Source organism: Nomascus leucogenys, chromosome 19 (genome assembly GCF_006542625.1).
Source record: "Nomascus leucogenys isolate Asia chromosome 19, Asia_NLE_v1, whole genome shotgun sequence".
In the NCBI taxonomy this organism is placed as follows: Eukaryota; Metazoa; Chordata; class Mammalia; order Primates; family Hylobatidae; genus Nomascus; species Nomascus leucogenys.
The window spans coordinates 72,805,695-72,831,779 of NC_044399.1; the positions used below are offsets into that span (position 1 = coordinate 72,805,695).

General features: G+C 55.1%; 1 protein-coding gene across 2 annotated transcripts; it reads right to left on the bottom strand.

Moving 5' to 3' along the window:
• KIF1C (kinesin family member 1C) lies at window positions 1-25,996 on the bottom strand. 2 transcript variants are annotated; one of them, XM_030799700.1, is made up of 23 exons: window positions 25,792-25,996; window positions 23,974-24,094; window positions 23,590-23,722; window positions 23,084-23,160; window positions 22,530-22,709; window positions 21,501-21,566; window positions 20,980-21,158; window positions 20,779-20,890; window positions 19,944-20,021; window positions 19,717-19,782; window positions 19,558-19,633; window positions 18,955-19,033; window positions 18,600-18,745; window positions 16,525-16,694; window positions 16,266-16,345; window positions 16,066-16,141; window positions 10,835-10,914; window positions 9,726-9,820; window positions 4,661-4,744; window positions 4,025-4,211; window positions 3,824-3,896; window positions 2,000-2,617; window positions 1-1,239 (listed from the first exon to the last, which is right to left on the bottom strand). In XM_030799700.1, the coding sequence occupies exons 3-23, from the start codon at window positions 23,693-23,695 to the stop codon at window positions 556-558; spliced, it is 3,312 nt and encodes a 1,103-aa protein (XP_030655560.1). In that variant the 5' UTR covers window positions 23,696-23,722; window positions 23,974-24,094; window positions 25,792-25,996; the 3' UTR covers window positions 1-555. The 2 variants fall into 2 exon arrangements, with proteins under 2 accessions (XP_030655560.1, XP_030655561.1); XM_030799701.1 differs by lacking the exon at window positions 25,792-25,996 and having other exon boundaries at window positions 23,974-24,306.
• Window positions 25,997-26,085: the final 89 nt, after the last annotated feature.

Consider the following 26,085-nt stretch of genomic DNA (forward strand, 5'->3'; position numbering starts at 1 on the left):
TCCCTGTTTGCTATCCTTTATTAAAGGGCCCACATCCTCATGGGACTCCAGCCAAACCAGTCAGGTCCCCCAAATATAGCAGGAGGCCTGGAAGGGGAGGGGAATGACTTATGATCCTACCATGCCTCCCTAGAAACAGAAACCACCACAGACAGACAGACAGACAGACGGACAGGGGCTGGGGAGAACTTGCCTCACTCTCAGTCCTCTCCCCCTTTCCCCTGCCCAAAAAGAAAGTCAAACACTGGCTACGCAGCACCCCAGCCCCCCACCCCACCCATAGCAGCGTTTGTGGGACACACCCCCTTGCAAGGGATGGCCCCAAGGCAGCTTCCTATCTCTCTCTTCACTTTGGTTTGCTCCTGGCAGCTCCGTGCCCTCTTCCTTTCCTCAGCCTCCGGCTCGGTCTCCCCCTCGTCTTCTATCACCTACCCGGACCTTCTCTCTCATCTCCTGGGCCTCCCTGCCCCAGCGCTTCCGGGGAAGCAGCGTCTCGGGCATCTTCCCTTCTCCTAGCAAGGGGCCCCACCAGGCCCTCTGCCCAGGATGTGGGACTCACACAGCCGCCCCACTCTCCTTGAGGTCAGGGGCAGAACGCTGCCGTCTCATTCGTGGGGGAGTAGTGTATGGGGGGTAGCGGGGCCCTGGGGGCCGCTGGGCTGGGTAGGGTTGGGGTGGCTGGGGATAAGAGTTGTGCTTTTTGGGCTGGAAGTGCTGGGGTTCAGGCTGTGCAGAACCCGCTCCCCGGGATCGGCCCCCTCCATCCAGGGAGTTCCTGCGGGGATGGTGGGACCTTCGGGGACTCGGAGGCCTGCGGGCAGGGGTGGCTGGAGGGGGAGTGACCTCCTCAGGGGGTTGGGGTGGAGTTGGAGCCTCCCCGCTCCCCATCCCTGGCCAAGACTCCCGGTGCTGGGGGTTGCTCTTGAAGGGGAAGCGTAGCTTGCAGTCGTGAGGGGGCACGAAGCGGGCTGGGGGCCTGCGCAGCCCCCCGCCCCGGCCCCCAGAGCCCTGCAGTCCCTGCAGCCGTAGCTGCTCCTGCTTGAGCCAGCGAAGACGACCACGACGGAAGGCAGGGTCCTCCTCCATGAGCCGTGACACCCGCTCCCAGCTTGACAGTGGTGGCGAGGGGGGCCGGGCTGACGGCATGCGGTCACTGGGGACTGCCTCCTCTGCTGCCTCTGATCCTTCAGGCGGGGCCCAGGGGACCTCACCACCTTCTTCATGCTCATCCTCATGATCCTGGGAGGGAGGAGTGAGAGAAAAGGGGAAGGGATGTGAGGAGAGCTGAATCCTCAGGACATGTGGATTCAAGAGAGACCTGGAGTGGCTGGATGTCAAAGGGTCCAGAGAAAAGCCTGGAGATAAGGAAGCTCGAAAAATAGTGGTTTAGGGCCGGGCACGGTGGCTCACGCCTGTAATCCCAGCACTTTGGGAAGCTGAGGCAGGCAGATCACGAGGTCAAGAGACCAAGGCCATCCTGGCCAACATGGTGAAACCCTGTCTCTACTAAAACACCAAAAAAAAAAAATTAGCGCGCCTGTAGTCCCAGCTACTCAGGAGGCTGAGGCAGGAGAACCGTTTGAACCTGGGAGGCGGAGGTTGCAGTGAGCCGAGATTATACCACTGCACTCCAGACTGGCAACAGAGCGAGACTCCACCTCAGAAAAAAAACAAAACAAAACAAAACTGCACACTTCGTATCAGTGGGTCTTAGACTTCACTGTACTTCAGAAACACCCAGAGCTTATTATAAATGCAGATTTGTCCCCAAAGATGGGGATTCAGTAGGTCTGGGGTGGAACCCAGGAATCTGCATTTTTAATTAGCAGCCTGGTGACAGTGAGGCATGTGGTTCATAAACGATATTGAAAAACACCGTGCTATACGTCAATGCAATTTTTTCCAGACTTGGGGAAGGTTAGGCTCTGAGATGGAAGGTTCAGACTCCTAAACGGAAGAGCTGAGGGAGGAGAGAAGGGAGGGAGAAGGCCGGGCCTACCTGGGCCAGGGGGATGACCCTCTCCATGCGGAGCATGCGGTCCCGCAGGGCCTGCAGCTCCCGGTCCTTGCTGCTGTTCTGCAGCTTCACCTCCTGCAGAATCCCCGTCAGCTTGTCGATGTGGGCCCGGAGGTCCTCCACCTCCGCCCCTCGGGCTCCCTCCTCACTGCCACCACCACTGCCAGCTCCACCTCCTTCCTCCTCGCCTACAGTGTCCCAGACATCCCGGGCCACAGCCCTCCAGGCGTCTCCGGGGCCCTCTGGCTTGCCATAGGTGCGACACAGCTCCCGCATCTTGAGGGCGGCCAGGGCCTCAATCTCAGCCCGCCCGTGGCGGAAGTCAGCCAGGGCCACCTCGTAGCAGATCTCCTTCACCGCCTGCATCTTCAGGTCAGCCATGGTGGCCCAGCGGGGGTCTTTGCCCTGCAGCCTGCGTCGCTGGGGGATCTGATAAACCCTGCGAGGGGCCCTGCGCTTGCCACTGCTGGGCAGGCCACAGCGTTTGACAATGGTCTGGACCGTGGTGGGCGGCAGCTGCTCCCGCAAGGAGGAGATGAGCCTCCAGCTCTCTTCACAAGAGCGCTTGTCAGAGTCATCCCCGCTGTCCGAGTCCGCATACTGAGGCCAGAGAAAGAAAGAGGAAGAGAGGGCTAAGGACATCCAGAGCCCACATGGCTTGGCTCAGTGTGTCCTAAGGACGCTGGAAAGACGCCCATCAGGGAGCCTGGGTTCAAGTCCTGCTCCACCCCAACAGCGCACCCTTGGGCAGACTGCTTAATGCTGCTCATCTAGACAACAGAGATAATGACGGGATCTACCTCCCAGATCCATCTGGAGTACTTAGAACCATGGCTGGCACCGAGAAAGTTACCGTAAATATTAGTTGTAGCTAATCAAGTGTGGAATTTTGTGCAAGACTTAAAAGACCACTGAGGGGTGGTGGCTCGTGCCTGCAATCCCAGCATGTTGGAAGGCCAAGGCAGGAGGATCACTTGAGCCCAGGAGCTGAAGACCAGCCTGGGCAATGTAGTGAGACCCCCATCTCTACAAAAAATAAAAAATGTAGCCAGGCATGGAAGTGCACACCTGTGATCCCAGCTACTCAGGAGGTTGAGGTGGGAGGACTCCTTGAACCCAAGGAGTTCGAGGCTGCAGTGAGCTATGATCAGGCCACTGCACTCCAGCCAGGGTGGCAGAGCAAGATCCTTTCTCAAAAACAAAACAGAAAGTCCATGGCCGGGTGAAGTGGCTCATGCCTGTAATCCCAGCATTTTGGGAGGCTGAGGCAGGCGGATCACCTGAGGTCAGGAGTTCAAGACCAGCCTGGCCAACATGGCGAAACCCTGTCTCTACTAAAAATACAATAATTATTAGCCAGGCATGGTGGCACATGCCTGTAATCCTAGCTACTAGGGAGGCTGAGGCATGAGAATTGCTTGAACCCAGGCGGAGGCTACAGTAAGCCGAGATCATCCCACTGCGTTCCAGCCTGGGTGACAGAAGGAGACTCCGTCTCCAAAAAAAAAAAAAAAACACACAACAACAATCTTAATACCAACACAGGTGGTACTTGGATATGGTGAAAATCAGAAACTTGGCACGAGAAACTGGAGTATGGGAAGCCCTGTTCAACTGGAGGAATCTTCCTTCCTCACAATGGATTCCTCCTGTAGTCACATCTCTCTCCTGGCTTTTTCCTCTTGGACCCTTCCCGTTACCCCCATGCCCATTTCCCACTCTGGCTCAGCAGTGAGCACTGCACTCGGACTCAGGCTTGCGGCTCATCTGCCCGTCAACCCATCCCCAGCCCCTGCTGCCCCTCACCAGTCGCTGCTGCTCCAGCAGAAGATCAGCTTCTTCCTTTTCTTTCCGGTACTGATTCTCCAGATCCTGCAGCCTGGGATTGGACAGGGAGGGAAGGAAGAGCAACCTTGGTGAGGTATCTGACAAGAGGAGGACATGGGCCCAGAGGCCTGGAAGGTACGGCCTAGACAGCCATGGGGCATGTGGGTATCCCCCTCGCACCTCTTCTCCATTTCCAGCTTGATGTCGATGCCTTGCTGCTCCAGCAGCTCCTTCTGGGCAAAGTTCCAGTCGACTGGCTCAGAGGGCGGTCCTGGGGGTGGGGGGACCCCTCGTTCCCGTTCCAGCCTCGCCTGCTCCGGGTGGTTGAAGCGGAAAACATGGTTCTTGCCCATCACAATCCTATTCCCTAGAGATGGGAGGAGGGAAAAGTAAACTCACTCCCCAACAGCACCAAACCCATCCCTACACCCAAGGCATAGAGAATCTGGCGCAGGGGCTATGACACCCTCTCCTCCGTCACCCCAAGTCTAGGGCAGTCGGAGCCCATGCTCCCCTGGCAATGTAGTGAGACCCCCATCTCTACAAAAATAAAAAATTTCAGGAATAGGACCAACCCCATTCCTGTCAACCAAAGGGAATTGCGAGAGCTTGGCATCCTCTTCCTGTTCCCTGGGGTGGAAGGAGAAACCAAGACCTGACTCCTTGACCTTCACTTCCCAGTTCCTTCTTTATATCCCCGTGCTATTTCTGACATATTTCAGGGTTGTCCTCTAGGATGCACCCAGAAGGCCCTCCCTTGAGACTTCCTGCACACAGCCACGCCCCAGAACCCTCACTCTGCGACACATCTTCTACCTGACTTCAGCACCAGCGGCTCCGTCACAAGCTTCCCATTCACGTATGTCTCAGCTCCTTCACAAGGCTCCAGAGTGACCACCACTGAACGGAGGGGCAGAGGAAGGGGAAATATTAGACCCTGGAGGAAGGTGGGTCATGGTCACAGATTCCCACCTTGCCTTACCCCGAAAAACCACACATGCACCACCAGTCCCACCCCCAGTACCTGTTGGGGGTGCCATGGCCCCTCTGGTGGCAGGCAGCACAGGAAAGGAAGAGCAGAAGGAGGGTTAGAGCCCCAACTACAATTCCCAGAAGCCTCTGCAGTGGCTCCTGACTCACCCACCTCTACCTTCCCCAGCAGCAGCTTAGAACACCAGTAATTGGCAAAAGGATTCATTCCTCATGTTTAACTGCTCAGAGGCCCTGTCATTTCTGCCTTCCAGATGTCCATTCCTACCTTTCCCACTGACATTATCCCTGGTGGGGCCTGGGCTCCTCCAGCAGGCTTCTAGCCCATCTCTCTGCCTCATGCATCTTGCAAACTGCCACCTGACTCATCTTCTCAAGCCACAGTTGACATATGACGAGAGAAAGTCAACCCAACCCAAACATGCATCAAGCTGCTCCTCAGTGCAAATCACTGAGCCTGCCAGTTTCTGGGACACGAAGATGCACGAGGCAGCTCCCTGCCCTCAAGGAGCAGTGGCCATTGCCACAGAGGAACCCTGGTATCCCAAAGGCCCAGGCTCTGTAGCTCCTTAGCCAGGGATGCTGAACAAGTCAATTTAACTTCTGTGATATTCTATAAGATGGGATAATGAAGTCTGAATGAAGAGTGGTTAGAAGGCCCAAATAAGTAAACCAAAAAATAACATGCAAACATGTGTTTTATTATTATAATACTTATACTAGAAGTAATAGAGAAACACGGAAACTGGGATGAACTATAATATCAGGCAGGGATGGGGACAACAGATGCTGCTGGGAGAACAAGGAGAGCAGAGGACTCAGCTTAGGAGCAGAGGGAGACAGAAGACCATGGGGAGAGAGGCAGCCAAGGGCATCACGGTGGGTCGGGGAAACGGCAGCAGCAGAAGTGGACAGTGTGCGGGTGCCTAGAGGGGGTGCCATCTATCCCCACCTTTTCTTCATTTCCCATCATGCCCCAAAATTCATTTATTGATTCAAACCCAAATATACCACACTCCTACTATCTTCCAAACACTATTTTATTAGGTCTCAGAAATACAGTGGTGATATAAAACAAAAAATCCCTGCTCTCATAGAGCTTACTTCTATCTGGTAAGACAGACAATAAACAAGATAATCTAAAGTCATTTAATTGTGATGGATGGCTTTTTTTTGTTTTTTTTTTTTTCCCTGAGATGGAGTTTCACTCTTGTTGCCCAGGCTGGAGTGCAATGGTGCGATCTCGGCTCACTGCAACCTCTGCCTCCTGGGTTCAAGCAATTCTGCCTCAGCCTCCTGAGTAGCTGGGATTACAGGCATGCACCACCACACCTGGCTAATTTTGTATTTTTAGTAGAGATGGGGTTTCTCCATGTTGGTCAGGCTGGTCTTGAACTCCTGACCTCAGGTGATCCGCCCGCCTTGGCCTCCCAAAGTGCTGGGATTACAGGCATGAGCCACCATGCCTGGCCAGATGCCATTTATTAAAACTAAAAGAAGAGGGGAAAAAAGGCATTGAATTCTATTAATATTTTTAAAAGCAGATAATCTAAAGTCCTCTCTAAAGAAGGGAATAGGGTTGGGTGCAGTGGCTCACGCCTGTAATCCCAACACTTTGGGAGGCCGAGGCAGGTGGACTGCTTGAGCTCAGGACTTTGAGACCAGCCTGGGCAACACAGTAAAACCCTGTCTGTATGGAAAGTACAAAAATTAGCCAGGTGTGGTGGCACAGGTCTGTAGTCCCAGCTACTCAGGAGGCTGAGGTGGGAGGATCGCTTTAACCTGGGAGGTTGAGGCTGCAGTGAACCATGATCATGCCACTGCACTCTAGCCTGGCTGACAGGGCAAGACCCTGTCTCAAAAAATAAAAATAAAAATAAAAATAAAAAAGGAGGGAATAGGTGTTATGCAAGGAAAGTGGGGCTGGGTGAGAAGACTGCTCCAGCTTGGCCCAGGCAGCCTTACCCTGAACCCATGATAATCTGACAGTCTAGGGCAAAGCTCACAGCACAGCCCCTGGTGCCTGCCATCCTGTGTCTGAATCCAGTTCTGCCATTTTGTGTGGTCTATTGCAAATCACCTAACCACCGAGAGCCTCAGTTCTCTCACCTGTGAGCTGTGTGAGAAAATGCGGACGCACGGAGTAGATGGTCAGTAAAAACCATTCTTTTACATCCATACCTGTCTGTGCTGCCCCCATCCTCTCTGCCTGTCTCTGGCCAGGTCTTAAATCTGCTGTTAAGAACTGAGGCCCAGGCTAGGCACGGTGGCTCATGCCTGTAATCCCGGCACTTTGGGAGGCCGAGGTGGGTGGATCACGAGGTCAGGAGATTGAGACCATCCTGGCTAACACAGCGAAACCCCGTCTCTACTAACAATACAAAAAAATTAGCCGGGCGTGGTGGGGGGCAGCTGTAGTCCCAGCTACTCAGGAGGCTGAGGCAGGAGAATGGCATGAACCCGGGAGGCAGAGCTTGCAGTGAGTCGAGATTGCGCCACTGCACTCGAGCCTGGGCGACAGAGCAAGACTCCGTCTCAAAAAAAAACCAAAAAAAAACCCCAAGGCCCACAGGGACTAAACTATCACAATCCCCACCCTTGGCAGCACAGAATCACCGGCTGCCTCTACTGTGACTTATGTCAGTCTTGCACACGGGTGTCATCTCCCCGCACTGTAGCTCCTTGCCCGTGGGCTGGCTCTGCTGGGGTGTATTTTTGGTGGCTTGCATGGCTTTCATATCTCCCCCAGCAAATGGCTTGAGGTAGCCGCATAACAGGAACTTGGCAATAACTCACTGGGCTGAACTGATTCAACAGCTTTCAACCCAAAATGCCGGAAGCATTTGCTGTCACTGAGGACTTGAACCAGACCAGAAGAACTGCCTTGATTGGCTGACCCTGAACCATATGGAAACCCAACAGGTATGTCTTTTTTTTTTTTGAAACAGAGTCTCGCTCTGTCACCCAGGCTGGAGTGCAGTGGCGCAATCTCAGCTCACTGCAACCTCCACTTCCCAGGTTCAAGCAATTCTCCTGTCTCAGACTCCTAAGTAGGTGGGATTACAAGTGTTAGCCACCACGCCCAGCTAATTTTTTTGTACTTTTAGTAGAGACAGGGTTCCACTATGTTGGCCAGGCTGGTTTCAAACTCCTGACCTCAAGTGATCCACCCACCTCGGCCTCCCAAAGTGCTAAGATGACAGGCATGAGCCACCACACCAGCCCCAAGAGGTATGTCTTAAACCTCACTGTAAGACGCACGCGACAGCGTCTTTTGTTATTTTTTAAAACGTGCTGGCCCGGTGCGGTGGCTCATGCCTGTAATCCCAACACTTTGAGAGGCCGAGGCGGGCAGATCACGAGGTCAGGAGATCGAGACCATCCTGGCTAACACGGTGAAACCCCGTCTCCACTAAAAATACAAAAATTAGCCGGGCATGGTGGTGGGCGCCTGTAGTCCCAGCTACTCAGGAGGCTGAGGCAGGAGAATGGCGTGAACCCGGGAGGCGGAGCTTGCAGCGAGCCGAGATCGCGCCACTGCACTTCAGCCTGGGTGACAGCGAGACTCCGTCTCAAAAAAAAAAAAAAAAAAAGTGCTGACCATACACGCCCCACGTCCCTTGTCCCCTGGAAGGTGTTAGGCCAAGCACTCCTAGGTCTCTGAGGCACAACGCACACACCAGATCCAAGCTGACAGACAGCACATGTGTACCATGTCCTTCCTCCCTGCCCAACTCATTTTCACAGAGACTTTGCCTGAGCTTACGTGAACCCAAATCATTCTATTTTTTTTTAAGTGTCAGAACTAAAACAAACTGGTGACCTCAAAAATACACCTCAGCAGGTGCAGTGGCTCACGCCTGTAATCCCAGCACTTTGGGAGGCCAAGGTGGGCGGATCACCTGAGGTCAGGAGTTCAAGACCAGTCTGACCAACACGGTGAAACCCCGTCTCTATTAAAAATACAAAAATTAGCCTGGCGTGGTGGCGCATGCCTGTAATCCCAGCTACTCAGGGGGTTGAGGCAAGAGAATCACTTGAACCTGGGAGGTGGGGGCTGCAGTGAGCCAAGATCATGCCACTGCACTCCAGCCTGGGGGAGACAGCGAGACTCCCTCTCAAATGAAAAAAAAAAAAAAAAAAAAAAAAAAAAAGGCTGGGGGCAGTGGCTCACGTCTGTAATCCCAGCACTCTGGAAGGCCGAGGCAGGCGGATCACCTGAGGTCAGGAGTTCGAGACCAGCCTGACCAACATGGTGAAACCCTGTCTCTACTAAAAATACAAAAATTAGCCTGGCGTGGTGGCACATGCCTGTAATCCCAGCTACTCGGGAGGCTGAGGCAGGAGAATCGCTTGAACCCGGGAGGTTGAGGCTGCAGTGAGCCCAGATCATGCCATTGCACTCCAGCCTGGGCAACAAGAGCGAAAACTCCGTCTCAAAAAAAAAAAAAGAAAAAGAAAAAGAAACCTCGGCAGTCATAGCTGGATAGAAACAGGTTTTCCACAGGGATAAGTTCCAATATTCAAATACAGGTTTTTATTTAAAAAGGACCAGAGTGCTAGTTTTGGTTAACAAGATCAAGAAGGGCAGGGTCTTCTCTTCAGCAAAATCCCACCCTCTGGCTCACCAGTGTCCCACTTCTACCTTAGAACCCTCACCAGTGCCTGACCACACAGTAGTCTGCCTTCTCAGGGTGGGTGCAGAGGGCCGGGCCTGTGGTATTCCTCCATTCATACCCATGAGCCCGAAGCCCCTCTGAGGACAAGGCCACATCCCCTCTTTATATGGCTGCACTCCCTGGTGCCCGACCCAGACCTCTGTGTTCAGTGTGTGGGGTGGAACATGGGGCCTCTCTCCCTGTCTGGCCTCTCTCACCCCCTCAGCCATTACCTTCTCCATCTGGCTGGGGGATGCTCCGGAACAGACAGTGTTGCTCCCGAATGAACTGTCCGGTCAGCTTGATGTCCATATCTACTTGGCCGACCCTGGGGAAGCAATGGCCAACGTCTGTGAGCATGTGCCAGACTTTAACCAAGCCCCTCCTGAACACCAGTTTATCCAACTCAATGAGCCAAGCCAATTATTCCCATTTCACAGATGAGGAAGCAGAGGCTCAGGGAGGTGAAATGGCTTGCCCGGGGTCATTCAGGTGGGCAGTGGTGATGCTGGGATCTGAGCCCAGGTCTGCCTGACTCTGAAGCCATGCTCTTAGTCACCATGTTATACAGCAGGCTCACCAACTTCTCTTGAAGCTGGGAGAGCATGCAGGGCTGTGGAGGCAACTGTTTAGAGATCCGAGGTATCTCCAGGGACCACCAGGGAAGGAAGCAATGTGGCTAACCCTCAGCAGCCACATCCCAAAAGTAGAGGCTGCCCCCCAGGCCGCTGAGTACATGCTACCTGGGTACATGCAAACCTGGGAGAAATGGGCACCCTCAGCCACAGGCCTCCACCCGTCCTTAGGCTGATGATGCTGAGAGCTCACTCCCTACCCATGATGATTACCAAGGACAGCCACAAATGCCTGTGGTGGGAGGGGAAGGGCACCCTCACCCCTTTAGGGGAGGCACCAAGCCCCCAGGACTTCATAATACCAGCCCAAGGAGCCACACGCCCTTAGCTGCCCAGCCCTCAACCACACAGACCAGGCCGTGTTTCCCTTCTCCCGCCCCCAAGGAAGGCCCCACCAAGGGAGGCCAAGGCAATGGCATCAGGGTCTGAGAATGCGGGGGGTCTATATTTCCCAACTCTCCTGCCCCAGTAAACAAGGATGTCTCGCCCTAACCAAACTGGCAGGTGGAGGCAAGACAGCCACTGAGCAGGAAGGCTCACCAACTTCTCTTGAAGCTAGGAGAGCATGCAGGGCTGTGGAGGCAGCTGTTTAGAGATCTGAGGTATCTCCAGGGACCACCAGGGAAGGGAGACACCAATGTGGCCAACCCTTGGCAGCCACACCCCAATAGCAGAGGCTGCCCCCCAGGCCACTCGGTACACGCTACCTGGTGATGCCATCTTTGATGTGGTAGAGCAGACACTCAGACATCAGAGGGTCTTCGTTCAGGTTCACCAGGTGGGGAGTCTAAGCGGGGAGAGAAAGGTGGTCAGGGGAGCCAGCTGGGGGGGCTATGGAAAGGAAGAAAGGGAGCAGTGGGAGGAGACACCCCTCCAGGCCTGGCACTGCCAGCTGTACCCCCTCACTCTGGAGAGCTCTCCTGCCCTCTGTACTCCTCCCATCGTCATCCCTCCACCCTGATGACATTCTTTGGTTCCCACCTCTCACACCAACCGCCTTCGGGACAGCCTGATCCACCCTCTCCTCACACAAGGGGCCTACAAAAATTGCCCCACCCATCCTGCTGCATCCAGGTCAGCAACCCTTCTCAAGGCCTGTCTCTTCAGAAGCACCTCGACCCACCAGGCTCCCTGACCAGAAGCTCCAGACCCCCTGCATTCTCTTCTTCCTCCCTATATTCCTCTGTCTCAGGTCCCATCATTTCTTTCCTCAAAATGTACCTTGCAGCTTCTGGAGAGTTGGGGGAGACTGAGTGAGCAGACTGGTACTCCCCACCTTTCATCAACCTTGAATTTCCTACACACATGAATTACTTTCACAATTTAAAAATAAAAAGTGTCACTTCAACTCAAAAGCAAATGGAACAAACATGTTTCTTGAAGCAGACTCCCTGACTCTTCCCCAGTGACTACCCGTCCCTGGGCTGCTTCACCTCAAGACTGGGTCCCTACAGCACCCACCTGGGGCTGTCCCTGCCTAAGGCCCCCCAGCCAAGTCCATCCTGAACACCTGAGTGATTGTTAACGCTGCTCTGCGCTGAAAACCCGGCCCATTCCCTTCTCCCAAAGCACCTTCTCCTGACTTGTTTCTGTTACAACAGCCCTGCCCTTGCTGGGCGTACTCTGGGTGGCGTACAGGCCATGCTGCCTCTGTACCCCCATTCATGCCACTGCTGCCACGCCTGGGGAAGTCTCCCTTCCCGCCAGCTGCTGCCCCGCCACACACCTGTCCATCCCTCGGCACCACCCTGCCCCAGGCCCACCTGCCTTCCTGCCACCCCTCAGGTCTCCCAGCTTCCTGCCCACACATCACTATGGCCATGTCTTTGCTTCTCTGCTGAGACCTCTCCAGCTGGAACCCCAGGCCCGCTGGACTTGAGCCTACTTTTTCCCCTGGCATCCCTGGGCCTCCTCCATGTCCTGACTCCAGTCCACCTGTCCAAGCCCCGCTCCCAGGCCTCTCTCCCGGACTCTGTACTTCCACTCAGCGGACCCCTGACCACTCCCTCCAAAGCAGGTCTCCTGTATCCCTGATTGCCAATGTCCCCAGCAACAGCCCCCCTCCCGCCCTGCCCCCACCTGCCAAAATCATTCACTTCCTTCACGTTCCTCCCAGTCTGTCTGAAATGCAACTTCCTCCAGGAAGTTTTCCTAAGCCTTCCATCAGAACACAAGACCCCTGCCTCTGCTGCAGAAGGACTGACTGTGGCCTTTCTACCTCACCCTGGTGAAGCGCTAGGCGGGGTACAGAGATGAGTCAAGCCCAGGCACTGCTGTCCAGTCAGCCAGGAAATGAGAGTCAGTTAGGGGAGGTGAGGCTTGGCGTGGAAACACCATTACAAGTGGGAAACAGATGCCTCATGGAGAGTTTCTGATTGTCTCATGCCCTTGCTTAAGTTCATTTATTCATTCATTTGTTCCCAGGGGGTTGAGTGCCACTGTGTTCTGGGAGGGACTCACATGCAAAGAGGAACAAAGTGAACTATGGGATTTCAAGGGGATCAGGAGGACTTAACGGAAGGGTAACAAGGGAGCCAGCCTTTGAGGATGAGGAGGACGTAGATATGCACAAGGAAGAGCGCTCCGGGTGAAAGCAGCCTGGACAGAAGCACGGAGGCAGAAAGCACAGGGTACAGAAGGGAAACGGCATGGAGTTGAACCTCTATTTCTCTGGGAGCCACCTAACACTCAGAGCCCAAAGCTGTGTCCCCAACAGGTGTCTGTGTATCTTGTGCATCTGCCTTCACCCAAGTGCTCCAAGGATCACTCCTTGAGGGACTTCTCCTGAGGGACTCCCATGCCCCTCCCTACACTGCAGTGTCAGGCCTGCTCTGGGACTGGCAAACACTGATGGGCTCCGGAAGCAGAAAGCAATCTATCCCTGGGGAGAGGGAACACGATTTGAGGCGGTGCTTTTCAACTTTTTCTTCGGCCCTATAACTCTTTGTTCAAAATGAAACCTTCTCTAGGAGCCTAGGACATCAAGCAGATAAGCAAGAAGCGCTCAGGCCCAGGCTGGGGGTGAGAGCCCCAGGGTCTGGTCCTGTCCCTATCCTCAGCCCCTGAGAAGGTAGCTCAGAACCAGGTTTAAATACCACTGATTTAAGCAATCCTTAGCCCCGGTGGTCGGGGTCTTCGCAAGAGGGGGCTCCCTCCAAGACAAACTGTAGTTTTTTCCTCTAGGACCCAACCACTCCGTATTGAAGCTACTCACACCAAACCCATTTCCCCCATGAGTCTAACAGTTCACTCCTCTGGCTTCAGACCACACGGCTTTTAAACATGAGAATAGTTCATCCTCACTACCTTGAGAAAAATGTAAAAGTGAACTACCCTAAGACACCTTCTCACCAATCACACCAGCAAAGAGAAGTCTTACTAAGCCAGAATGTGGAAAAAGGTGAGAGTAAATGGGCTCTCTTGTATGTTACCCTTGGGAGTATAAATTGGTATCGTTCAAAAAATTACCCGGGCGTGGCGGCGGGCGCCTGTAGTCCCAGCTACTCGGGAGGCTGAGGCAGGAGAATGGCGTGAACCCAGGAGGCGGAGCTTGCAGTGGGCAGAGATTGCGCCACTGCACTCCAGCCTGGGAGACAGAGCGAGACGCTATCTCAAAAAATAAATAAATAAAATAAAATAAAAATTAAAATAAATTGGTATGGTTATAATCTTCAGAGGGCACTTTGGCAATATAGATTAAAATCTTTTATTTATTTATTTTTTTTGAGACGGAGTCTCGCTCTGTCACCCAGGCTGGAGTGCAGTGGCACGATCTCGGCTCACTGCAAGCTCCGCCTCCCAGGTTCACGCCATTCTCCTGCCTCAGCCTCCCAAGTAGCTGGGACTACAGGCGCCCACCACCACGCCCAGCTAATTTTTTGTATTTTTAGTAGAGACAGGATTTCACCTTGTTAGCCAGAATGGTCTCGATCTCCTGACCTTGTGATCCCCCCGCCTCAGCCTCCCAAAGTGCTGGGATTACAGGCGTGAGCCACTGTGCCCAGCCCATTATGAGTTCTTACTATATTCTCCTTGGGCCAGGGGTCGTGGCTCACACCTGTAATCCCGGCACTTTGGGAGGCCGAGGCGGGCGGATCACAAGGTCAGGAGATTGAGACCATCCTGGCTAACACGGTGAAACCCTGTCTCTACTCCAAATACAAAATATTAGCTGGGTGTGGTGGTGTGTGCCTGTAATCCCAGCTACTTGGGAGGCTGAGGCAGAAGAATTGTATGAACCCGGGAGGCAGAGGTTGCAGTGAGCCAAGATTGCACCGTTGCACTCCAGCCCAGGTGACAGTATGAGACTCCGTCTCAAAAAAAAAAGAACTCATAATGAAGGCTGCCTCTGAGAGGGGAACTTAAGGGTGGGAAGGATGGAGAGTTACTTTTTTTTTTCTATAACAAAATGCTGTAAACTGAGAGACGTAACTTTTCACTGTACACACCTTTTAGAACTATTAGAATGTTCTCTCTGGTGTGTATTACCTTTATAAGAACAATTAAAACAAGAACCCCCTCCTTTGGTCTCCAGGCTTTGGCAGGTGGCATCTCTGCAAGCTCTCCAAGGAAGAAACCTCCACCCCACCAGTCTCCCCACTCCTTTCTGCTTTTTCTCTATCCTTGCAACCGTGGTGGAAGCGGCCCAGCTCCAGGTATACAAAGGTGGCTGGAAGCCATGCTGAGGGCATCTGTAGCCCCTCTTTCCACCTAGGTGTGGCTGGGTCCCAGAAGAGTCTGGCTCCCTCAGAAGGACCCCAAAGCCCCAGACAAGACCCCAGACAAGCAGCCTGGCCTGCTGCCCACCGCTCTCTCACTCCCTCACTGTGGCTTGGGCCAGGCAAGACAAAACCCCTCTCCTCTTTTCAGAACAGGGGTTCAGTGATCCCCACTTGCTTAGTCCCCCAAATGGACCTGACTTTACAAAATAGAGAGAAGCCTTGTTCTGGTAACCCATCACCTCTTCCAGGCAGCCCCCAGTGACCCTGTCTGGCTCAGAGCACAGTGTATCTGACTTAGGGCCTGATCCTCTGCTGCTTCACACCATGGTCCAGACAGGCTGGGCTGGTTCCCTGGTGGAACTGGAAGTTCAGGCTCTGCTCAAACTGGCCTCTGCACCATCTCTTCATTGGTATACACCAGTACAGTGGTACTGGCTCTCTATAGCCAGTGTCCTTTCTGACTGGTCAGTCCCTGTGCCGGATGGTTATTAATATTTGGGGTAGCATTTCTGCCTCCACCTGAGCCTGACCTCTCCTGCCCTGCTCCTTCTTTCCTTTCAGCAAAGATTTGTTAGGCACCTAAAACCTGGCGGCAGACACGTGTCAGGCACTGGCGTGTCCCACTCACCCCAACACATACCCCAGGCTGTTCAACCTCATGTTGGCCCTACTCCTCCATACCCCCTAAGTCTTGTCCATCTTTCAGGTTCCACTTTCCAAAACACCTTCTCTAGGAAACCAGTTGCGGCATAGCTCCAAGCTACACGGGTGCCTCCATCTATAACCAACCTCTCGCTGCACTGGCAACCACTGTCGTACAATGTAGTGCTCATGCCTCCTCGACTCCCTTTAGTCTTGTCTTCCCAAGTTATCCTTTTGAAAAATAGATTTCTTTAGCTATCTTTTTGAGTATGCACAGAATACAAAACGCAAATGATACAAAAGCATGCACAGTGCCTCAGTCTCTATCCCAACCAACCTCCGATTTCCCAGGTCCTCTCCCTCTCCTGAGGCTGTCAAGTGGCTGGAGGGAGAAGGCAGGGATGACTAGACAACACAGAGAGGAGGTGGCAGCGGAGGGGACAGAAATGATGGAGGGACAAGCCGGGGACCTCAAAGGGAGCGATCAGGGACAGCACTCACTACCCTGCACCTGCTGCCTCTTTTCTAAGCATCCAGAGAGCTCTCTAGGCCTCCTCGCCCGATTCCTCACTCACCTTCTTTGGAGAGAAGACGCCCACAGTTCCCCCATCCTCCCGGACAGCCACCCCCATCTCAGCCAGCAATGCTTCTCTGTGGGCAGAGGAGAGGCAAATGTCAGTCTTACCTTCACTGCCCGTGACCTCCTTCCCTGTGGGGCCTGACCTCCCTCGCAGCCTCCAACTCCTCCCAGGACCCCAGCTGTCGGCCCTCACACCTCTCCATCCTCAGGGCTTCTGTCTTGCGTAGCTTCTCCTCCCACGTCTCGTTCAGCTCAGCTATAATCTTCTCTGTCTCCTGGGGGTGTAAGGGTGGGTAGGTTTCAGGATGGTCTGGGACAAGCAGACCCACGGTAGGGACAACCTACCCTGGGGCCATGCTACTCCTAGAATTCCTTCTTTCTCAAGCTTGACTTTGGAGAAGTAAACTCCCAGGAACGCCCAGACCCCCAGCCCTTGCCAGCTCCAGCTTCCCACCTGCAGCCTCTCCATGGCTTCCTCAGGCCCAATCTGGGGCTCCGTGTTGGGGGAGAATGACGGCTCCAGCTCCCCATTATGTGTGGTGGGTGATGAGGGTGAAACTGGAGCCGGGGGAGATGACACAGCTGGCAGGGCGCCTCTGACACTCCCTTCTTCCGTCTTCAGGCCTGGGAGAGAGATAGAGGAAAAAGAATGAGGCTAAGGAAAGGAGCTGATGAGAGACATCCAGGAGACCAAGAGCTTCACAGAGGACCAGTCTATAAGGACTACAGAAGACCGCTGGTCAGCCTCCTACCAGGCAAGGAGCCCTCCTACTACAGCCACGAAAAATGGGCACCCAGTCTCTCTGCTTGAATTCCAGGGGTGGAGAGCTCGTTACTGAAGGAGGTGGCCAGTCCTTTCCACTATTAGATGACTTGCACCATCAGAAAATCCTTAGGTGGGGCTAGGTGTGGGGGCTCACATCTGTAATCCCAGCACTTTGGGAGGCCGAGGTGGGGGGATCACCTGAGGTCAGGAGTTCGAGACCAGCCTGGCCAACATGGTGAAACCCCATCTCCACTAAAATACAAAAATTAGCCTGGTGTGGTGACGGGTGCCTGTAATCCTAGCTACTTGGGAGGCTGAGGCAGGAGAATCGCTTGAACCCAGGAGGCAGAGGTTGCAGTGAGCCGAGACCACGCTATCGCACTCCAGCCTGGGCAACAGAGCATGACTGTCTGAAAAAAAGAAAATTCTTAGCTGGGCCGGACGCAGTGGCTCACACCTGTAATCCCAGCAATTTGGGAGGCCAAGGCAGGCACATCACCTTAGGTCAGGAGTTCAAGACCAGCCTGGCCAGTCTAGAAACCTCTGTGTCGAACTTTTCTTTTTTGAGATGGAGTCTCCCTCTGTCACTCAGGCTGGAGTGCAGTGGTGAGACCTTGGCTCACTGCAACCTCCACCTCCTGGGTTCAAGCGATTCTCCTGCCTCAGCCTCCTGAGTAGCTGGGATTACAGGCGCGTGCCACCACACCTAGCTAATTTTTGTATTTTTAGTAGAGGTTTCACCACGTTGGTCAGGCTGGTCTTGAACTCCTGAACTCAGGTGACCTGTCTGCCTTGGCCTCCCCAAATGCTGGGATTACAGGCATGAGCCACTGTGCCAGGCTAAAACCCCCGTCTCTACTAAACATACAAAAATTAGCCAGGTGTGGTGGCGGGCGCCTGTAATCCCAGCTATTCGGGAGGCTGAGGCAGCAGAATTGCTTGAACCCAGGAGGCGGAGGTTGCGGTGAGCCAAGATCGAGCCACTGCACTCCAGCCTGGTGACAGAGTGAGATTCCGTCTCAAAAAAAAAAAAAAAATTCTTAGCTGTGTTGAGCTGAAACTGGCCCCACGTCATGTGTGCTGGTGTTTCTAGTTCTGCCCTCTGAGATAAAAAGTCCTTACTGCTTTCTCTTCTGCAAGAAAATCCCTCAAATGTTGGAAGGCAAACATCCTAGCTACCTTATCCTTCTCTTTCCGAGAACACTCATATTCCCCACACTGTGCCCCTCAGCACCCTATCCTCAATGAGATGATCTCAAGACTGAATGCAGGGTCCATTCCTGACCCAGTCAACATGGATTACACATCCTCTGATTTGGACACTATTTCCATCAGTGAGGCTGAGCCTGACATGCTAGAAAGCACTCCACTGAGATCTGTTAGGCTATGGTCCACTTCGACTCTGACGTTTTGCAAGAACTTCTGTCAAGAAAGTTACCCAGTACCCTAGCCTCTTCTTAACAATTTACTGTGTGACCTGTAAGTATACATTGCCATTTTTTCCTGTAATGGTCATTTTATTAGTTCCAGGAGCCTGACAGGTCCCTCTGGATCCTGATTCTCCCCTAGAAATTAGTCTCTCCCAGCTCTGTAACATCTGAACACATATGTCCCCTCTGCACATCTGTGTCCACGTCACTGAGCACATGAAGGGTTTCATAGTGCGTCGTCCCTCCCTGGCTCCAGGACTGGGCAAAGGCAAGTGGGGAGGGATGGGGTGGGCCAAGGGGCATCCCTGAGCTGCCCCTCCCTGGAACCTCGACCTTCCAGAGCAGAGGCTGACAGTCCCTGAGCCATCAGCAGTTCCCGCAGCCGAGCTACTTCCTCCTGCAGCTCTCTAATCAGCCGGGCATTAGGGTCCTCGTTGATGATGGCATTGCAGCGGATCTGCTTGGTGCGGTCAGCATACCTGGGTGACAGAGGAGCAGGGTCGGTGAGGCCTGGGGGCAGGGGACCCTTGGTCTGCTGTTTCTCCTTCTCCCTCTCCCAGGTCTCAAGATATTGTGGCAGGGCTCCGGCATCTCCCCCGTCTCACGAGCAGGGTCCTGAGCAACTCGCATCTGAACTCCTGGCACTTTTCCAATGCTGCCCCATCCCTGCTAGAGCCAGAAGCCCCACCTGAGGGTGCTGAGAGTCTCCTCGTAATTGATGTCAGCAGGGCTCAGGGCTGCAATCATTGCTGTGCGTGAGTTCCCACCTGTGAATGGAGTGCAGGGAAAAGCTTTAGCTGAGGGAGGGGCTAAGAAAAGTCAGACCAGGTCATGGGGCTGCGGCCCACTGCCCAGGCGGGGGTCTTATAGGGTCATGCTCTGATGTAGGGGAATCTAGGGTGGTGGAACTAACAATGACATCTGGTTATGGGAGGGAATGAGGTCAGGGAGATATATCTGCAGGACAGTCACAGAAGCATGGAAGGGGGACGAAGTCAGCAGTGCAGCAGTGGGTGTGAGATCAGGGATCAGGGATCAGGCAGGGGTCATGAGTAGCCAGGTCAGTGAGGTCATGAGTAGCCAGGTCAGTGAGGCCCTTAGCTTGACGGCAGGGTATGGCCTTGTTCTCAGCATCAGGAAATCTTCAAAGGATGTTCCCTTTGAAGGGTCAGGGGGAGAAGGAAGACAATGGGATTTGGGATTCTCGGCATAGCAAGGGGATTTGTCAGACGTATCGAAAGAGTTTGTGGGATGTGTCAGGGTCGGCAGAGAGAGAGGAAGAGGCCCTCACCCAAATTTTCCTTGAGCAGCCAGGTGAGCACAGAGTCCCTGTAGGGGATAAAATCCGACTTCCGCTTCTTTGATTGCTGGGGGATAAAAGGGGGAAGGAGGTTAGGGTGGGTCACCCCCCTTTCCCAAGCCCCTTCTCTTTCTAACACCCAGGTCTCACCATATCTGCAAGGGCCGAGATCACCTTCCCTAGTGTAGTGAGGGACTTATTGATGTTGGCTCCCTCCTGGAAAAGAACGAGGAATGTGGGGATGAGACCCTCCTCTCCCAATCTGATCCACTTCCCCTTCCTACCTCCCTAGTGAGAGTCTCAGGTTCTGACTGGAGACCTCCACACACAGCCCACAACACTGCCCCACAACAAACCACCCTCTGAAGCCCCCTCACCTTCAGGCGCATGCCCCGGGCCCCTGAGGAGTCAGCTCGCTCACTCCCAGCAAGGTCCACCAAACTGATCTTACTGACCTGGGGTCAGAGGAAACAGGCAGGAGATAAGGTGCGGGTGGGGGACGGGGCAGGCAAATCAGGGAAGCACCCAGCAGGAATGTGGGCAGCTGGCAAGGGCTAGAGAGAGCCAGGAGGAGGCGAGGGAGGAGGCCGGGGAAACAGAATACGTGACAACAGTGAGACGGTGGTTACTCACTCAATTACAAATAACTACAGGCCCACCGCAGGCATGGACAAGGGACACACAGGGGATCCAGGCCCTGTCCTGGGTCTCGTAAGAACAGCCGGGTGCGGTGGCTCACGTGTGTAATCCCAGCACTTTGGGAGGCTTAGGCGGGTGGATCACCTGAGGTCAGGAGTTCAGGACCAGCCCGGCCAACACGGCAAAACCTCGTCTCTACTAAAAATACAAAAAAACTGGCCGGGCCTGGTGGCACACGCCTGTAATCCCAGGTACTTGGGAGGCTGAGGCAGGAGAATCACTTGAACCCGGGAGGTGGAGGTTGCAGTGAGCTGAGATCGCACCACTGCACCACTGTACTCCAGCCTGGTGACAGAGCGAGACTCTGTCTTAAAAAAAAAAAAGACAAGCAAACAGTAGACGGGGACAGACTGATCTGATGGAAAAACAGGGTGGGGGTGGGGCGCGGTCATGGAAGTCCTGAGGAGGCACTCAACCCAGCATGGGCAGGGAGGGCCCAAGACCCTTCTACCAAGTCACTGTCCCTGTTGTCAGGGGAGGTTGCGTCCGGCGCGGGAGGGGGGGCGATCCCACCTTCTCCGAGTCCAGCCCCGTGAGCTGGTCATGGCAGCGCTGTGTGAAGACGATGGTAAAGACGGCATGGGAACGGCTGCTGGTTTCATTCATGTTGGTGGCAGCCACAGTCCTTGGGGGCAAAGGAAGCAGTCACTGCATCCTGCCTCTCACCTTCCCAACCCTGGCCCCCTTGCCCTCTGCTCCATCAGTCTGCCTCACCGTGCTTTATTTCCACAGTCCATGAGGTCAGCAACGTCTGCGTAGGAGGTCACAGCCAATTTGGACAGATCCTGCACGTAGGGGCCCAGGATGGGGTGCTCCCGGACCCGCAGAGAACCCCGACTCTTGGGGTTCAAGAGGTCTCGTACCCGCTCACAATAGATCTCCATATAGCTCACCTGAGTGGGAAAAGCAAATGAGAAGTAACAAAACTAGCAACAACAATGACAACGAAACTTAATCTGACTCCATTGGACATGATCCAGGTGACTGCAGCTAATACACAGTGCAAAGCATTTTGCAGATGCTAGCTCAGCGACCTGCCCAACAAGCCAGGAGGTGCATCCGATCAATAGCATCTCCCAGATGAACATACGAAGCTGAAGGATAGAATCACTGCCCCAAAGTCACAGTCAGTAACCAGCAGAGCCAGGATTAGATCCCAGGCTGTCTGATGCCCGCGACGGCCCTCAGCAGTCTGGACCCCTCTCAGCCCCGCCACTGTCGAGACCCGGGCTTACCTCCACAGAGTAGGATAGCTGAGCACTCTGGTTCTCATTAACGCGAGAGAAGAGGTCCTCACAGAGCTGGAGGGGGACACAGGGAGATACAGAGAAGCTCCTGTTCAGGGCACACCTGAAGTGTCCAGCCACAGGCCAGGGCCAGTCCCGAGTGACCCCATTTAACCCTTGCCACAGCCCTGAGGGAGGGGTTATTCCCATTTCACAGATGGGAAAACAACCTCAGAGAGGTTCCCACTTGCCCAAGATCACAGGCTAGCATCCAGCCAGCCAGGGTGCAAACCCCAGGAGTCCTGACTCCCAAGCCTGTGTGCCAGGTTGCTATGCTGGACAGCCAGGGACAATTACGGTTAACTCTGTTATCCTAATGGGCGTTTCTTTTTTTTTTTTTTTTTGAGACGGAGTCTCACTCTGTCACCCAGGCTGGAGTGCAGTGGCGCAATCTCGGCTCACTGCTAGCTCCGCCTCCCGGGTTCATGCCATTCTCCTGCCTCAGCCTCTCCGAGTAGCTGGGACTACAGGCGCCCGCCACCACGCCCGGCTAATTTTTCTTTTTGTATTTTTAGTAGAGACGGGGTTTCACCGTGGTCTCGATCTCCTGACCTCGTGATCTGCCCGCCTCGGCCTCCCAAAGTGCTGGGATTACAAGCGTGAGCCACTGCGCCCGGCCCCAATGGGCATTTCTATACTTAACACTCTGCTGGTGGTACACAAGCCTGCAGGAGAACTATACTCACAAATTATTATGAAACCAAGTAAAATAGTAGTAAGTTGTAAAACTGGCGCTCGAACCCAAGGCTCACTGATGCCAAAGCCTTGCTCTTCTCACTGAGGCTCATTGCCTCTGATAGGGGCAAAGACCCTCCCACCCCAGAGGGTTGTCCAGCTTGCAGTCAACCTCTATCTCCCATCACCAATGGCCTCAGAGCCAGGTCTCTGTTCCATAATCCTTAGACCCTGGGCCTTCCTTCCTCAGACGGCAGCTAAAGATGCTCCTGCCCTGGCTGCCCCACCAGGTCCTAGGCGTACCTGGGGCACGATGCCCTGCTGCCCTGGCTCCTGCCGTCCCATCATGGTATAGGATTTCCCAGCCCCGGTCTGCCCGTAGGCAAAGATGCACACGTTGTAGCCTTCAAAGGCGTGGAGCAGCATCTCTTCTCCAATGTCCCGATACACTTGCTGCTGAGATGCAAACTGGGGGTCCTCCGCCTAGGAGAAAGTGGGGGCAGATAAAAACAGAGGAACCCTGGATGTCTTTATCCTTCGTGTCTCTGCCCCAAGGGTCTTGCTTCCATCACTGATGATTCCCCAAAGGACCTGTGTGCCCTCTCACCCTCATCATTGTCCTTATCACCCCAAGGATCCTATCCAGCCCCTGCTAGTCCTAATTACCCCAAGGGATTCTGCCTTCCTGTCGAGGCCTCAATCATAGCCTAAGGGTCCTACCAACCCCCACCCAGGATCATTCTCCCAATTCAGCTTGACTAATCCCCTGGGGGTCCTATTTCTTAACATGTCCCCTCCCCAGGATCTACATCCACTGTCTCTCACTGCCTTGCTCTTCCCCCAGCCCAACAACCCACCGAAGTGTGTGACCAGTAGGAGTAGTCAAAGGTGAAGCTTTTGGGGGCATCCTTGCTCTGTTTAGGGTTGATGATGGCTGAGGGGCAGGAGAGGGTAAAGGAAGGAAAGTCAAGGTCAGGTACTCCCAGTCCCTGCCCATACCCCCACCAGCCCCTGGAATCCAAGCATCCCACTCCTCACCACTGTCCTGAGTCATCTCTCCCCTTTAATATTCCCCACCCCCTCCAGCCACCAAAGCTAATTTTGGCTTCCTAGGACCCGCCCCCACTGAGCTGCCTCCCTGGATTGGGCAATGGAGGGCTCCAGGCCAACATTCCCCCTCCCAGGGACTGGGAACACGGGAAAGGCCAGCCTGCCCCAGCCCCCGCCCTTATGACTAGCACCTGCTCTGTGCCCAGCATAACCCTCCTCTTCGTTTGGCCCAGCAGGACTGGCCTGTGTGGTGGGCCCGGCTGGGCCCGGCCTTCCCTGCCTGTGCCCAGCCAGGCCCCGGGGACTCACTCACAGGTGGTGTTGCCCTGCATGCTGACCACACACTTGGCATCCTGGCTGGTCTCGCGGGCGTTAAAGGGCCGAACCCTCACTGCCACTTTCACTGAGGCACCAGCCATGGCTCCAGACACTCCTGCCCTCCTCAGCTGGAGGACAGAGAAAGGAGTGGTGGGGTCAGAACCACTGCTGGGACCCAAACATTGCCTCCCAGCTTCTTCCCGGAACCAGTGGCTTCACATCTCCCCCAGAGCCACCCAGCCTCTCAAGGACCCAGCTCTTATTCCCTTGGCTTTCCTCCCAAATGTCACTGTCTTGAGAGACTCCCAAAGGTATTTCTGCCTCTCTCCCCAGCCATATACCAGCTTGCAGGAACCTGGGCGGTCTCCCCCAGAGTTACCTGGCGTCCTGGCCCCAGACCAGGAGGGATGTATCAGTTCTGGCTGCCACCGGCCCTCGTAGGGGGAGCCCCATCCTACTCCTGGGGCCTGGCCACACCAGCTGGGGCTCTGGGAGATACCCTGGTTGTGGGGGAAGAGTTGTTAGGAGGCACCTGTGGTTCCAGAGACCTGTCTGGGGTTCCCAGGTTGGAGGCCAACGTTATGGGGGGAATAGTAGGAAAAGTACGGACAGCTGACCCTCTGGAGTGGCTGAATGCAATGTGAATCCAAGGGCAGGGACGGTGATATTTTTATTCCTTGTCACTTGCAAATGTACTGAACGTTCAGATAGAGGACAGAGAGAGAAAGAGGCTGGACAGAGGGCAATTCAGACAGAGGGGCACATGGGCAGAGACGTGAGGGTGGCGGGAAGAGAGAGAGGGGGGCAGAGTCACAGACACCAAGAAAATTAGAGAAATAAGACAAAAGGCAAGCCTGAGGTCACGCTATGAAAGAAAGAATGGGAGAGGAAAAGACGAAGACACACAGCACAGCAAACACAAGGTGTTAAACAGGCAGGATGGGGAACTCCGGGGCCAAAGCATAAACTGGGAGCCCAGAAAAGAGACCAGAGAGGAAATTGCAAATGCAAAACCTGTCCTAAAATTCCCCCACAGGGTCGGCAAGGGAGAATCCAGTTCCCACCTGAGGCCCACAACCTCCATACACCAGGCCGGTAGTGCGGATGGGCAAAGTCCAAGGACTTTAGGTAGGTAGGGCCCAGGACTGGGATCCACAGGGCCAGCTGTGCGGGCTCTAAGCCCCTTGCCCAGCCCCCAGCACTTCCTCCTCAGGATCCAGGACAATGGGCAGGGGAGGGTGGGGTCATCCTGTAGCCATCAGACCAACCCTCAGGGCTCCACCCTTGGGGCACCCAGAAATACCTGTGTTTGAGGGTAAAGGGTCCCTGGGGCCTCCCTGAAAGGGAGAAAGAAAAGGAAGCCGGCTGGCTGGTGCCAGCCCCAGCCTGGGGCTAGTGCTATGGCGTCCACTGCCCTGGGGAAGGTGCCAGGCTGGAGCCCAGGAATGTGGGTGATCGGGTGCCCACACCCTGGGAGGAGAGGCTGAGCAGCCCACGCCTACGGACAACAGGGAGGAGGACCACGAAGAGGGATAAGGGATGCTGAGCCCCCTCCTGTGGCCCCAGTGGGCCCCAAACTCCTGTCACACTGGGCCTCCCCTCACCAGTCTTCCTGGGCAGAGCATGGGAGGGTGAGGGGCTGGTCTGTCCCAGGACAGGAAGGGAGTAGCTGGAATCACAGAAGCTGGCTCAGGAAGAACAGCCCTGACCCCCTAGACCCTGACCAGGGGAGGGAAGGACACTGGTGGGGACAAGCGATGGTGACGCCGTTGCTGCAGCTAATGGGACAAGGAATGGGGTGGCACGGCTGGGGGCCCGCGGGGTAAGGGAATAGAGGTAGGGACAGGGGTCGGCCGGTGCAGCTGTGAAGCAGCCGTGGGGTACAAGGAGGATACTGGGCGGCTGGGGTGGGGCCAACCGGCCCGAAAGCGGGTCTTGGGCCACCTGCACCTTGCCCACCGGGTGGTTCCCACACAGGTCCCCGCCCGGCCTCTTAGGGCGGCCATGCGGACCCGTCCTCCTGTCCAGCCAGCCGGCGGCCGCCCGGGCCTGGCACCTCTCTGCGCCTCCGCGGAACAAACAGCACATGATCCCAGCTCTTGAGCCTAGATCGCGCCGCCGGACCCCGGCTCCCCGCCCCCCAACCCGGCACATTCCTCCGCGGGCGTCCCTTCCCTCCCCCTTCCCCAGCCCTCACCTCGGCGCGGCGGGGCTCCCGGAGCAGCTCGGCGGAGACGGACAAGCTTTCCGGGAAGCGTGAGGCGGGAGCGGGAAGGATCCGGGGCCGGTTAGGAGCTGCCCCCGCCCCTCGCCGGGTGCCCGGGCGGCGGGCGACGGACTCGCGCCCCGGGGGCGGCAGCAGTAGCAGCGCCAGCGGCCGGCGCCCGCCCGGGCAGCGCGAGCTGGGGCGGGAGCAAGGGGCGGGGGACGCGCGGGCGCGCGCGAAGGGGCGGGTGCGCGCCGTCCCGGGAAGGATCCGGGAGCGACCCGG

Coding starts and splice junctions, on each gene's coding strand:
- KIF1C (XM_030799700.1), bottom strand. CDS start 23,695: ATGGCTGGTGCCTCAGTGAAAGTGGCAGTGAGGGTTCGGCCCTTTAAC. Junction 21,159..21,500: donor AGCTATCCTACTCTGTGGAG/GTAAGCCCGGGT, acceptor TTTCCCACTCAG/GTGAGCTATATGGAGATCTA. Junction 19,034..19,557: donor GCTGCTCAAGGAAAATTTGG/GTGAGGGCCTCT, acceptor CTCCATTCACAG/GTGGGAACTCACGCACAGCA.